The sequence below is a fragment of the Truncatella angustata genome (assembly GCF_020726525.1).
Source record: "Truncatella angustata strain MPI-SDFR-AT-0073 chromosome Unknown BKA67scaffold_5, whole genome shotgun sequence".
NCBI classification, from domain to species: domain Eukaryota; kingdom Fungi; phylum Ascomycota; class Sordariomycetes; order Amphisphaeriales; family Sporocadaceae; genus Truncatella; species Truncatella angustata.
Window position 1 is genome coordinate 1,114,394 of NW_025763385.1, and position 13,109 is coordinate 1,127,502.

The 13,109-nt window shown below is 49.8% G+C and overlaps 6 protein-coding genes across 6 annotated transcripts; 3 read left to right on the forward strand and 3 right to left on the reverse strand.

Annotated features, from left to right (window-relative positions):
- Positions 1-365: 365 nt before the first annotated feature.
- Positions 366-807, reverse strand: BKA67DRAFT_567619 (uncharacterized protein). Its single transcript, XM_046102988.1, has 2 exons — positions 588-807; positions 366-524 (listed from the first exon to the last, which is right to left on the reverse strand). The coding sequence occupies exons 1-2, from the start codon at positions 767-769 to the stop codon at positions 455-457; spliced, it is 252 nt and encodes an 83-aa protein (XP_045957105.1). The 5' UTR covers positions 770-807; the 3' UTR covers positions 366-454.
- Positions 808-1,039: 232 nt separating this feature from the next.
- On the reverse strand, positions 1,040-3,702 carry BKA67DRAFT_692130 (uncharacterized protein; the record flags this gene model as incomplete). The annotated part of the gene is made up of 3 exons (XM_046109203.1): positions 1,040-3,385; positions 3,440-3,556; positions 3,612-3,702. 3 exons carry the CDS (start codon positions 3,700-3,702, stop codon positions 1,536-1,538), a joined length of 2,058 nt encoding a protein of 685 aa, XP_045957106.1. The 3' UTR covers positions 1,040-1,535.
- Positions 3,703-6,871: 3,169 nt separating this feature from the next.
- Positions 6,872-7,597, forward strand: BKA67DRAFT_302067 (uncharacterized protein). The gene is made up of 4 exons (XM_046096085.1): positions 6,872-6,879; positions 6,961-7,122; positions 7,315-7,399; positions 7,454-7,597. Exons 2-4 carry the CDS (start codon positions 7,040-7,042, stop codon positions 7,547-7,549), a joined length of 264 nt encoding a protein of 87 aa, XP_045957107.1. The 5' UTR covers positions 6,872-6,879; positions 6,961-7,039; the 3' UTR covers positions 7,550-7,597.
- Positions 7,581-9,340, forward strand: BKA67DRAFT_659499 (myo-inositol-1-phosphate synthase; the record flags this gene model as incomplete). The annotated part of the gene is made up of 2 exons (XM_046107447.1): positions 7,581-8,083; positions 8,206-9,340. 2 exons carry the CDS (start codon positions 7,581-7,583, stop codon positions 9,338-9,340), a joined length of 1,638 nt encoding a protein of 545 aa, XP_045957108.1.
- A 652-nt stretch (positions 9,341-9,992) lies between these two features.
- Positions 9,993-11,160, forward strand: BKA67DRAFT_536545 (epoxide hydrolase; the record flags this gene model as incomplete). The annotated part of the gene is made up of 2 exons (XM_046100174.1): positions 9,993-10,724; positions 10,888-11,160. 2 exons carry the CDS (start codon positions 9,993-9,995, stop codon positions 11,158-11,160), a joined length of 1,005 nt encoding a protein of 334 aa, XP_045957109.1.
- Positions 11,161-11,273: 113 nt separating this feature from the next.
- Positions 11,274-13,071, reverse strand: BKA67DRAFT_593034 (MATE efflux family protein; the record flags this gene model as incomplete). The annotated part of the gene is made up of 2 exons (XM_046104897.1): positions 11,274-11,305; positions 11,589-13,071. The coding sequence occupies 2 exons, from the start codon at positions 13,069-13,071 to the stop codon at positions 11,274-11,276; spliced, it is 1,515 nt and encodes a 504-aa protein (XP_045957110.1).
- Between the last annotated feature and the right edge of the window lie 38 nt (positions 13,072-13,109).

Below are 13,109 nucleotides of genomic sequence, written 5' to 3' on the forward strand. Positions count from 1 at the left end.
CCATCGATTACCGAAACAACAACTAAAATGCTCGGCCTAGGTTAGTCTTCTCTCGAACATCAATTTTCAGTCGCTAGCCTTGCAACCTTTTGACAGCCAAACAAAACCCCAAGACCCCTGATCTCCAGGAACCCAGAAAGATCGCCAGTGACAGCTCGCCCCCAAGCGCCAATCACAATTGCCAAACATGCCCTACCGAATCTTAGCTCGTGCCCATTTCCCCCAGTACTTGGTACCCCCAAGGTCTGCTCCCGCCCTAAAATGACAAATAGCGGATTTGAATCGCTCTGCGATTTCGGCACTACTATTGGGTGTCTGGTGGGCAACTTGGCCCTCCTGACCATCCATGCTGAACCTTCGATGTCCGCATGTATGTGGCCTGGTGTGACAGGCTCTGCGCCACGGCTCTTCAGATCACTAACCTTAGCATAACTTAGTAAGAAAGACGGTTGCGCTACGTGATTCCACCATAGGTGAAGCTCAACTGGGTGGCTGCTGCCCTGTGAGGTTCCAGGTCGGAGATTGTATGGTTGCACGCGAACCTCTCCACAAGAACGTTGCGGTTCTAACGTTAGCTGGACTTCAAGGGGCCCAAGTCGACGGAATGACTTGTTGGTTCTGCTAGGGGTTGCTTGTGAAATGCCCAAGGCGCAGATGGGAAAGTCGCCCGAGAAACAGACAGAAACGTGTGTTCTCGGAATCCCAGAAACAAAAAAGTTGACATTCTTGTGCCGAACGTCCGGCTGCAGAGCAACCACAACAGCAACATGTCTCGCAGCAATTTAGGGCAATTTTTATTGTCTCCCGGTAAGGCGGGTTTGTTTGAGACAATGAACCATCCTATTCTCCTGGTCTAACGCTTGAGAATACAGTCAGGTGTCAGTACGCGATCACAGCAGTACAATTTGTGGATCGTGGGACTGTAAACATGCGGCGGATTCGGCAGTTGTCCGAAGTATATGGAAACTTTAGTACTGAGTTGGCCTTGTTCGTGTGACGCAATGAAGCAAGTGTCACGATGGTGATATCAAGATAATAGCTTGTAATACTATGGATTATTTCTATACGACTGCGGAGTCCAGCAATGATCACGTTGCGTTTTCGCAACTTCCATGAATGAAGACCTGAGGAGATGCGTATCTCCGGCAGCCAGCTTTGTGACAACATATACACCAATTAGATCAAGAATTTTTGCCCGTCTCCTAGTTTCCATACATGGAATGGCTTGGATAATTGAATACAGCCTCCCACTCCCGATGTGATGATAAAAAGTCCTCCTTGAACCATGGAGGTATGTGTGCAAGCAGAATGCAAAGGCCCGTTCGGATGGGGGTATAAAAACGAAAGGGAAAACAGTGGGTATATGCAAGCAATGCGATGCATCGCAAAGTCAAAAAGCACCAAACTCCACTTGAAACCAATAATATGCTCCCAACCGAGGATCGCATATGGTAATTAAAGTTGCTAACGGGTCAAGCATGTTCAGTGAACAAAAGGAATGCGGATCGTTTCGTCGTACAAGTTCCGAAGGCGGATCACATGAACATTCCCAGCCTCGTTATTCTCTTCTCCATCCTTGGCATGCCCGGAGGAGCAAGCCCCGAAGGAGCAAGTCGGTTACTACCTGGTACACCCAGGCGGCCATTGTCATATTGAGGCCTCATGCCGCCACGTGTAGATGGAGGTGCCATGACGGATTGTTGTTGTTGCTTTTGTTGTTGTTGTTGCTGTTGTTGTAGGCGTCTCCAAGCGTCACGTTCACAATAGGCTTTACCGTTGACTTCGAAATAGCCGTCCTGAAGAGGCCTGCGGCAGTCGGCACAACAGAAGCAGCCTGGATGATGTTTATGGGCAGACTCGTCCTCCAAATACTGGCCTTCAATACCGACACCACAGGTAGTGCATAAGCTTCCGTTCAAACGATGGTAGCACTGGGCATCGTAAGGCTTGTCATTAAGCACATAAAATTCTGCTGATGTGAATGGACTTGTACAGGTTGTGCACACAAAGCATGCCTTGTGGTAACGGCCCGTAAGCCGTCCGTCTGCTGATGAGATAGACTTGCCAGTAATTGGTATCCTGCAGGCTTTACAGTTGCCCCGCGACCGGCTCATTGACGGTTGCCTCGTGTGAGCAGGTGCTGGTGACCGGCTACGGCCACCTTGAATAGCAGGGTCTATACGATCGGAGTACGACTCCGGAGGCGAAGCCAGTGGCGACCTGGGTCGTGGACCACGTGGGCCGCCCTGGACTGCTGGGTCGAACCGCAAGTCTTCAGGACGCGCTCTACGTTCCATTGAGGGGACGCTCCTCTCCATGGCCGGAGGCTGCGACGCCGAGAAGTCTGGCTTCATCGACTGCATAGACGATTGCAAATCATTCATTAACGCATCGAAGTTTGATGTGTTAGATGGCTGCCGCCTGGAGCCCATGGAACGGGCAGGGCTTGAGCTTGAGCTGGCTTGACTTGGCTGTGACGTGCTATAGCCAGAATTGCTCGATGATTGCGAGCCCGATGGAGTATGATACGGATTGCCGGCACCAAACTCATCTGCCAAGTTAACAGAGGGGTTTCGGCCAGGACGCATCAGGCTCTTATTACGCGGCGGAGGCGCACGAGAGGTGTCTCGTACGACAGAAGGGCGGGGCTCACGATCCCTGCTCACAACCAGCCTATCTGCATTCTCGTTCGTAGGTCTTGGAGTAAGGTCTTGTCGCAGGCCCGGCGCGGATGGTGGGCGCGCCGGCATATCCTCATATCTATTTTGGGCTTGCTTAGGAAACGTCTCCGATCTTTGAGTCGTTGCTAGGGGTCGGGGCTCAAAGTCATCATTTTGGTCTTGCTCAGGCGGACCAAAACCACCGTATCCATTCTTACGTGGCACACGAGGAGGCGCCATACCGCCGCTGCCGTTGGAAGCGTATGAAGCAGCGGTGGACGGCCGCTCTATCCCGTACCCGTTGTTTACCGCATCTTCAGCATAAGTACTTTGTGAGAGTGCTGGTTCGTTTTTGAGTGCTGGTTCCGTCTTGGGTGCGAATGCATTCTTGCCGCCTGGGCGCCGGTTCAATTCAAATGGCCCAGGTGCGATCGTGTTCATCCTTTGCAGCAGGCTTGGTGCAGCCTGTGGTTGCTGCGGCTGATTCCTCGGTTTGGCGCCATAGTATAACGGTTCTGGCTCATATTGTTGCGGCTCCCCAAATCCGCCATAACCACCGGATCGTCCATTCTGTCCCGGTGATGCTACGTCCGCAATAGTTGGCGAGAAGTAATCACCATTTGAACCGCCTTCTAAACGTCCGCTGGGTGTCTTTGGCGATATAGTTCTCGATCCAGTTGAAGCGCTTACTGGTGTCAATTGATCCGGTCTTGCAAATGCCTCATCTAAACTCAAGTCAGTTTCTGAGTTGTGATAATGATTTTTCAGGAGAATCGTACTGGCTGCAGACGTATCAACACTCGGCGGTGCGGCACGGCTGCCAAATCCCCAAACCGTCTGCTTTAGTGAGCTAAAGGCGCCAGTTATCACATCTGGGGCCGTTGCTTGTGGTGGCACTACGAGTCGGTCAGTAAGGATGGCGTGCAGGATGGTACATTCTGGGCAACACACATTCTGGTTTTGATGCAGCCTGGCAGATGTGTTCGCCCATAAGAGAAATTTCAACCTCGTTGCCACATTGAGAACATTTGACTGTCGGCATAAACGCCGACTCCCGTGGATACGTCGCCATATTATTGCTGTTGGTTCCTTTTTCTTGCTTGTTTTTTTCTGATTTCCTTGGCGCTTATCGAAAGATGCTTCCAAATTTCACAATATATTTGGTTCGGCTCGATCTGTTTGAGTTGTTGTTATGAGACCATCTGGTTGTTGACTAAGTTCCCAAGTCGTTGTCCGCTCAGAGGTCTGCTCAAAGTCTCCAAGTAAAAGAGTCTTTGAACAATGCATTTACCTCGGAACACAAGACCACAACCCAGCCGCTTGGACAGATTAACGTCACGGACCTATGACTTGCACAAGACCTAACAAAGTGTTTTGAAAAAGGAAGAAAAAAAAACCCCCCCAAGTTTGTCTCTCGATCTCGATTTCCAAGATTGACCGACCCGTCAGCTATGTCAGAGAAAGCCGCTGTATGCTGTGCTCGGTCCCGTGTCAATTGTTTGGCGGGCTCCGTTGTAATAGGTGAATAGCATCCAAGAGGAAGCTCAAATGGTCGAATTGCTGTAAAGATCTGTGAGAAGGTTTGAAAGTTGTTGCAGTATCTGTCTCGAACTATGGTGGGTGTTGATGCACCCCCTTGTCAGTCCGAGTCCACCACACCCCCTTGCACAAATTGCACGGACAACGAACAGGGAGCCCTGTCCCTGTCCCTTCGTGATGCTCGACTAATGGCTAGAAATGGTAAGGCTATTTGAATCAGCTTATCCTCTTTCTGATTCTCGTGCATCCCTTTGCAAGCTGAGAACAAAGAGTGGCTTGTGCGATGGGAAACTTCCTCGTGGTTCGTCGATCAGGGTATTGTTGGTTTACAAGTATGAGAACACTTTAGGTCGAGAACACTCTCCAGAGGGACGATCGCCAACAGCGCTGCATATGCCAGGATTCTTTTTGGATTGGTCGTAATTGTGCTTTACCTGAATTCGGTACGAATGTTACTCAGGTAAATTAGGGACCCTTTCAAGATGTTACGAGACTTCCAGAACGATTCCAGATAGATGAGGCCCAAGACCGACTTTGTTTGGTCGCCTATCAACATGAGAGCCTCCAACCCATCACGGGGATCCACCACCATATTAATGAGCCGCACTCCACGCAGTAGAGAACAAAGACACGCGAGTGGTTGTCATGGGTAAAGTACTCCAGGTGGCTTGCTAGGAGTCTCTGGTGATCGCCAGGCTAGGAAATCACCGGAGCTAAACTAGGCTTAGGGACGTCTACGGGTACCTTGCAGTGGTTAGCCTCCACAATAGTGCTATCAGTCTCTGCGTTGCGTTACACTGAGATTCCTCTCGCTCCCTTTGGCGGCGCTCATTTGCCTGCCTTGCAATTCGCTTTTGGCTGAATGTTCATTTCTTCATTCCGCCGGTATCCCAATCGATCCCTAAAACTGGCCAGTCGACTAGTTCTTGGGGATACAATTGGCTGGTGTGAAACAATATGCTCATTGCGACGACCGAATGACTGGAGAAGAAAGGCAAAATAAGAACGTCATTTCTGATGTTTGAAGTCAGTGCGGACCATTCGTGCATATCATGGGTCCCGTGTCGTTAGTGATATGGAGACAACCTTGCGGAGAGTTTGATTTGTTTCATTACTGAGAGATCACGAGGTATGGCATTCGTTATATACCAACAGGCTTCACTAATCACAAACGATCCGATGTGATCCATTTCCGACGCCATTCAGTTTTGTTGTTATCGCAATCACGAGATCGTATGCAAGCGCATTTCGTTGAATTTGCTGTCTATCTGATGCAAAAGGAATGCTAAGAGTTGATTTCTGGCGTTGCATCTCAAGCCCTGTCGAACCTGAAGCACTCCATTGACCCGCCGAGTCGGCCCTCCGCTATGCCGAATATAGTGCATATCCGGCGCCTGTCAGATTTTACATCGCTTCCATGTTTATTAACTCTTTACAATATTTTCTGAGAACACGATATTGTTTCACTCCATAACATATTGCCCATCATAGGTCCTTTAGTTATGAACTCTCAGCACCCGCTGTTTAGAGTCGCACGTCCTGGCGAAGGTGATGCGTCCGCCTATTCTGAAAACAAAATGCTGCTCGGCCCCGACTAGTCTAAGCCAACACATGGTTTCCTAGATGGTCTATTTCTAGTCTCACGTCTTTTTCTTCTAGACTCAATCTAAGAGCGAAGATAGCGCTTCGGTGCAAATTTGGACGGCGCTTGACTGGTGTCAGAGAAGGTGTTCGGGACGCATTCATTGGCGATAGTCCGATGAAGCCGAGACGTTTCATCGGAGTTGGTCGCGTGGACCATTTCCCGAAGGCGCTTGAGGCGACACAATGCGAAGACTGGCAAGAGTCCAGACGCCGGACTGGTTCCATGACGATTTCCCTTCGCGCTCGCCGACAATGGAACAAGACCAGTGATGATGTCTTATCGATGATATTGTTTAGTCAGAATCAGTAACTCATTACTTCCAATCTGGAGATATAATCGACAATCGCGCTCTTATCGATGCTGCCCACTTCACGGACCGCTTTGAGAGCAGTACGATGAGGATCGGCACTCTAGGCAGAAGATCCCTTGCAACGCCCCCAGAATCTTCAAAATTAGTGCCAGTTTACAAGTAGAACTTCGGGGGTCGATCAAGGTCAATATCTGACCTCCGCAGCAATCGTTCAAACATCTCCTCTGCCTTGCCCGCATGAAGATCTCTTGACACGCTCCGCGCCTCAATTGTCCCGCTCTGCACATGTCCCTCATACACCAACATAAGCCTCGACAGTTCAGCAAGCTTACCGTCTCTTTCACGCCAATTATAGAGACATTGGGCTCAAGTGCGATTGAAGAGCTTTTGCATGTGCTTGCAATTCCACTTGAGCCTTGGTACAGCTATCCAGTCATCACAATGTGTCTTTTCTGGTTGATTTGCGGTGTACATGCGTCACAGCTTCGGTTATCCAAAATCGCCGCAACTGATATCTCAATTCAACTCAATGTCGAGAAATGATACTCGTCACCCTTGACAGAAAGTAATACCCGTTGCGTCTGTCTATAAAATGTACGTAACTCGGTATGTGCACAAGCTAGCCGGGTGGGCTTCCACTTCTTCCTATTGCCAGTGTTAACAGTAAGGATGATCTAAAGCCACCAACAAGACGTTGATGAACTCGAAATCGCTCAGTAGCTGCTGTAAGTGCTTAGCGTGTTCGTTGACCGCCTTTACTTGGTGGACAGGGCACTTCAGAGCCGACATGGCCAATCAAACCCCAGATCACCCCTCAACTCCCCACGAATTCAGGGTCCAACGTGGAGGGGCATCGATGCTGTGCCAAAGAAACGCGCAATCCAGATGTTCTCGTGGGCTAGACTACGCCTGTGGCGTGCCTTTTCGAGCTTTGTGGGGAGATTTGTTAAACTATTACATCTGCATGTGTGCGTTGGCTTCGTTTGTTCCATCTATTCAAGCCGAGGAACCCGTAGAGACGCGGAAGCTTCCGAACTACCCGCCGGTGTACAAATTACTACTAATCCCCAAATTCGTGATGCTCTGGACTTGCATCCTCCTTCTTTAACTACTGTCACTGAACGATTCGTATATCCGAAGCTCTCCTGATTAGCCTCCAGGTCACCTATTTCGTCTAACCAGTTGATCGCACCTCTAGGTCGCGATCGCAACCACCGTCAAGACGTTTTCCAACCTTCTCAACTCGTATGTCACTCGATTGCAGAAACTTGACTGGGCGTGAGACTAACTATGCCACAGCGTCCACAATCCCCATCGAGGAGGTCGCTGCTCCCCCGCCGGTGGTGCAGCGGACTCACCCAAATCTCCATAAAGGGCCATATTGAATTCGTTTGATACCCTAATAACGCCCATTATACATCTCATTATGGCGCCGCACGCCGAGGTTGACTCGGCCTTCTCGGATGGGGATGGACACACCAACAACCACCATCAGGTTGTGACTCCAGCCAAGGAGGATCTGTTCCAGGTGGAATCACCCAACGTCGTATACACTGACTCGGAAATCCAATCAAAGTACACGTATCGAACCACTAGTGTTGCCAAGAATGCCAGTGGTAAATATGTTGCTACACCGAAGGAGACCATTTATGACTTCAAGGTTGAACGAAAAGTGCCCAAGGTCGGAATGATGCTCGTTGGCTGGGGTGGTAACAATGGTACTACTGTTACTGCTGGTATTATTGCCAACCGCCGAAGTCTTGTTTGGGAGACTCGTGAAGGACCACGCTCTGCCAATTACTATGGCTCGGTCATCATGGGATCTACTATGAAGCTCGGCACCGATGCTGAGACTATGAAGGACGTGAACATCCCGTTTCACGATGTTCTGCCAATGGTCCACCCAAATGATCTCGTGATTGGAGGATGGTAAGTGACGGCACTAGTTCAGTGGTCAGATTAGAGTTCTGGTGTCTTGATATGAGCAATCTGCAACCATCAGGCTCTAAGCGACCCTGCTTATCAATCCAGAGGTACTAATAATTTATTAGGGACATTTCGAGCATGAATCTAGCAGAAGCCATGGATAGAGCTGCGGTCCTCGAACCAACCCTCAAGAGTCAAGTCAAGAAGGAGATGACAAATATGATTCCTCTTCCCTCGATCTATTATCCCGACTTCATCGCTGCAAATCAAGAGGACCGAGCCGACAACGTCATAGAGGGAAATAAAGCTTGTAACGCTCATGTAGAGAAACTTCGCAAGGACATCAGAGAGTTCAAGACCACCAACGCTTTGGACAAGGTCATCGTTCTATGGACTGCGAACACTGAGAGATACGCTGACATCATTCCCGGTATCAATGACACTGCCGAGAACTTGCTCAAGGCTGTTGAGAATGGCCACGAAGAAGTCTCTCCGTCCACCGTTTTCGCCATTGCTTGCATTCTAGAGAATGCTCCATTCATCAATGGATCGCCCCAGAATACTTTCGTTCCGGGCGCTATCGAGCTCGCTGAGAAGCATGGTGCCTTCATTGCCGGTGATGACTTTAAGTCTGGTCAGACCAAAATGAAGTCCGCCCTGGTTGATTTTCTGATCAATGCTGGCATCAAATTGACTTCCATTGCATCCTACAACCATCTTGGCAATAACGATGGCAAGAACCTCAGTTCTCAAAAGCAGTTCCGATCTAAGGAGATCTCCAAATCAAATGTTGTGGACGATATGGTCGAGGCCAACACCGTTCTATACAAGAAGGGCGAGCACCCTGACCACACTGTTGTCATCAAGTACATGCCTGCCGTTGGCGATAACAAGCGCGCTTTGGATGAGTACTATGCCGAGATATTTATGGGTGGTCACCAGACTATATCTATCTTCAACGTGTGCGAGGACTCTTTACTAGCTTCTCCACTGATCATTGATCTGGTCGTTATGGCTGAGATGATGACTCGCATCCAGTGGCGAGCTAACGCTCGCAATGGCGCCGCCGCAAAGGACTATCGTGGCTTCCACAGTGTTCTCAGCATTCTTAGCTACATGCTGAAGGCGCCACTGACACCTCCTGGCACACCTGTCATCAACTCATTGGCTAAGCAACGTGCAGCTCTTACCAACATCTTCAGAGCCTGTGTTGGTCTCGAGCCCGAGTCTGACATGACCTTGGAGCACAAACTGTTCTAGTCCTATATAGGTGCACCGGGATAGACCCTCCTGGATAGGCATGGTGAACTTCGATTCTTGGTTGCTCACAAGACGTGATTCAACATTCTTCGGTTGCATATTTGCTAGCTCGGTTTGCAGTGGTTACCAATATTTGTCATGCTTTCAACAACAATGATACAACAAAACGGATCTCAACATCCTAGGCGAATGCATAAGCAGAATCAATATACACGCTCATTACATGATTATCGTTGTGTGCAATTCCAAGTCACCCTTGGCTCACTCATGCCAATTAATTCTAGATCAATCGTTACAACCGTTACAAACGGCTTCACTTTCGGTCCTTTAATTTACAATACTCTTGCAGGGACAGCGTCTTTTGCTGTGTTCTTCAACCACAGGGTACGCATTGAACCTCTTTCACATTATCACCTGTAAAAGTGGATCTCTGATCCCGGGTGGCTTTACCTTTGTGTATGTATGGATCCGGACGGATCCGCACTGCTGTTGTCGACCCCTCAGTAGCAACGTGGAGCTGCCGATCCCTAGAAGCGTACAAAACTATTTAACTTCACAAATAACAGGTTCATCCCCATCAGGCCGTCAATGTTGTAAGAAACCAAGTATTTCCTGCCATAGTCACTCAAATTGTCTCCAGAAATCATCAACCATGGATGCACTGCAGAAAAAGTCAATCATATCATCGCGGGGGTTCACTTACACTTACTACGTATCCAATCCTGCTGAGGCCACCAAGACCACGCCACCCCTGTTTCTCCAACATGGCTTTCCGGACGACTCGCATCTATGGCAAGACGTCGTAGCAAAGCTCCCGGGTTACCGCGTCATTGTGCCTGATATGCTCGGGTATGCCGGCAGCTCAAAGCCGACGGATCCGTCTGCTTATGAGTATTCTGCTCACACCAAGGATCTCACCGAGATCTTGGATGCCGAGAGTGTCGACAAAGTCATATCAGTCGGCCACGATTGGGGCTCTATCATCGCCCAGCGTCTCTACCTGCACCACCCCGAACGGGTCGCCGGAGTGGTATTGCTGAATGTGGCATACACGTTGCCCTCACAAAAACCATTCGACTTGCCAGCCACGAATGCCTACCTTGAGAAGGTATACGGGTATCCTCTGCTAGCTTACCAGGAGTTCATCATCAGCGATGAGGGCCCCGCCATCTTGAAAGCGCACGCAGACCGCGTCTTCGATGGGATGCACGGCGCGCCGCGAAATTGGATGCGTGACCTTCTATGCCAGCGAGGCAGCTTCAAAAAGTGGCTATTGAACGAGGACGGGGACTGGAATGTCGAGCCTCGTGATTACGCCAAGAACCCAGAGCTGCGGAAAAAGTATATTGAAAGATTTCAACGGGACGGCTTCGAGGGTCCCGCAGTAAGCAAATTCCAGGATTACTTTCTTCCTTTCTTCCCTTTTCAGCATGCCCAAGAATATAGTTCTTTGGGAAGGCAGTTAGGTCTTTATGACTGTTTCGCGCTACTCCGGAAAACCTCTTGGCCATTATGAAGCAGTAATTTACTAATTCCAAATGTTGTAGTGCTACTACAAATCAACCGCAAATAACGTGCAACACAAAGTTGAGAAGACCATCCCTGAGGAAAGACAAATTATCAAGGTTCCGGTCCTCTACATCGGTTGCTTGCAAGATGCGGTCTGTCGCCCCGAGGCTTTAATACCTGCTAAGCAGGGTGGTTTCCTGCCCGATTTGGAGGAGACCACGCTTGACTGTGCACATTGGAGCCCGCTGGAGGCACCAGGTCCAGTTGCAAGTGCTATCGACAACTTCCTCACGAAGAAATTCTCGACTTGAGATACATATCGTAAATTGATGGGTTCTTGAATGAATGATGATAAGACAGGCGTAAGGCCTTAGGCATCTCGCGAATCTGTGGTAAAAGTGAAGGTCTATCATTGCACAGAAGCTTACAGACTGAACTCAACCATTCTTCTATGTACTGTTCGCATCATAGCTCATAATATCATCAAAATCATCCTCTATATGCAGCTTAATTATTGACGCATCGTCGTACCTAATTCTCTGTTTTTGTTTCTGTCCCCCCCCCCCCCCCCCCCCCCCCCCCCCCCTTCTTATAAATGAAGCCCATTTGACATTGTCATCCGGCTGCATTTGTCTGTGTTTAGATAGATACCAGGGTAATGCTCATAATATCCCGTGTTAGTCCTAGACCACGCTTCGATCATGTTCAGAGTCCTCCTGTATAAATCTTTGAATTTCACCATCTTCCGATCCGCCATCTTCCAATCTTCCCAACGCTCTCTTCACTTCTTTGTCCCAGTTACACAGTCCTACAATAACCCACTCTAGGACACCTACTAGATATAGTGCACCACATTGTCCGATCCAGAGCCCTTGGAGGCCCCAGCCATTGAATGCCAACCAGATGCCTACTGGGAGCGCGGCACCATAGTAGGAAACCAAATTCACCAGAGCTCCAACCCATTGCCGTCCCATACCTCTCAGAGAACCGCCACACGATCCGTTCAGGCCATCTGCAATTTGGAATAGCGCCACGAATGGCATAACTTGACTCACTAGTTTCACCACTCTTTCGTCGTCGTTGAAAATGCGCGCAAATACGTCCTTCGTGCCCATAAGTACTGCCAAAATCAGAGCACCTAGCAGAACCGATAAAATCGCTGCACAATGCGCGGCACGCCTTGCATCCCTTGGTCGACGTGCTCCCAGCAGGTTGCCCAGCCTCGCACTCGCCGCGACGCCGAGACCGAAAGGGATCGTGTTGATGATCTGATCGGCAGTCATGATCACACTCTGCGCGGCAAGAGGAATTTTGCCCAGCCTGCCAGCCGCTAGGGCCACGATCTCGAAAGCCCACCATTCGGTGCCGACATGTATGAAACCTAGCAGAGCAAGGCGCGCAAAGGGCACAAGTTGCTTAGGATTTGCCGCCTTACGGAGCGCGAGGCCTCCCCAACACTCATGCCCTTTGACTTTGACTGCATATAGAACGAGAAGCAGGAACGAAATCCAGTAGGCGATGCCCGTCGCGAGCGGCGCGCCGTACAGTCCCATGTCGAAGGTGTGAATGAACAGATAGTTCAGCCCAGCGCTCAGCGGACTTGTTATCAGGAGCACGTACGTACCGGGGCGATAGATTTCTTGTGCTTGGAGATACTTCTTCATACACTCGAACCAGACATATCCCAGGCCGCCGGGGATCAGTATGCGGAGGAAGTGCGAGGACTGGACGCATATGAACTCCTCTTGACCAAGGGCACGAAAGATCGGCTCAGAGCATGCCCAGATGACTGCGATGATGGCATAGAAGATACTTAAAACGAGAATGCCGCGCTGAAGCAGGATTCCAAGATCGTGTTTGTTAGTAGACCCAGTGAAACTACTCGAGGCAAGCGTATCAAGCGCCGTTGTGCCTCCCAATGCCACCAGCCAGCCAGTAGCCATGGCAAACATGTACGAGAAGGCTGCTGTTGCGAGAGCCTCGGGGGATAGGCGACCCACGATGAGTACGCTGACGGTCTGAAGACTGTTCTGTAAAGTGTACGCTAGCATGACCGGCACCGAAGTCTTTGTGAGGAGCCATGTCTCCGATAGCCATTGCCTATACCACGAGGAATCATCTTCGGGATACCAGGAAGCAGGCTTTGGTAGCAGGGAAGTTGTTTCGGTTGAAGGACTTGGGGGAGACGACGGTATTAGGGTCGTCGAAGCCGAATCCGTCATTTTGGTGTTGGACTAAATTCAATGGGGCAATGTGTTAT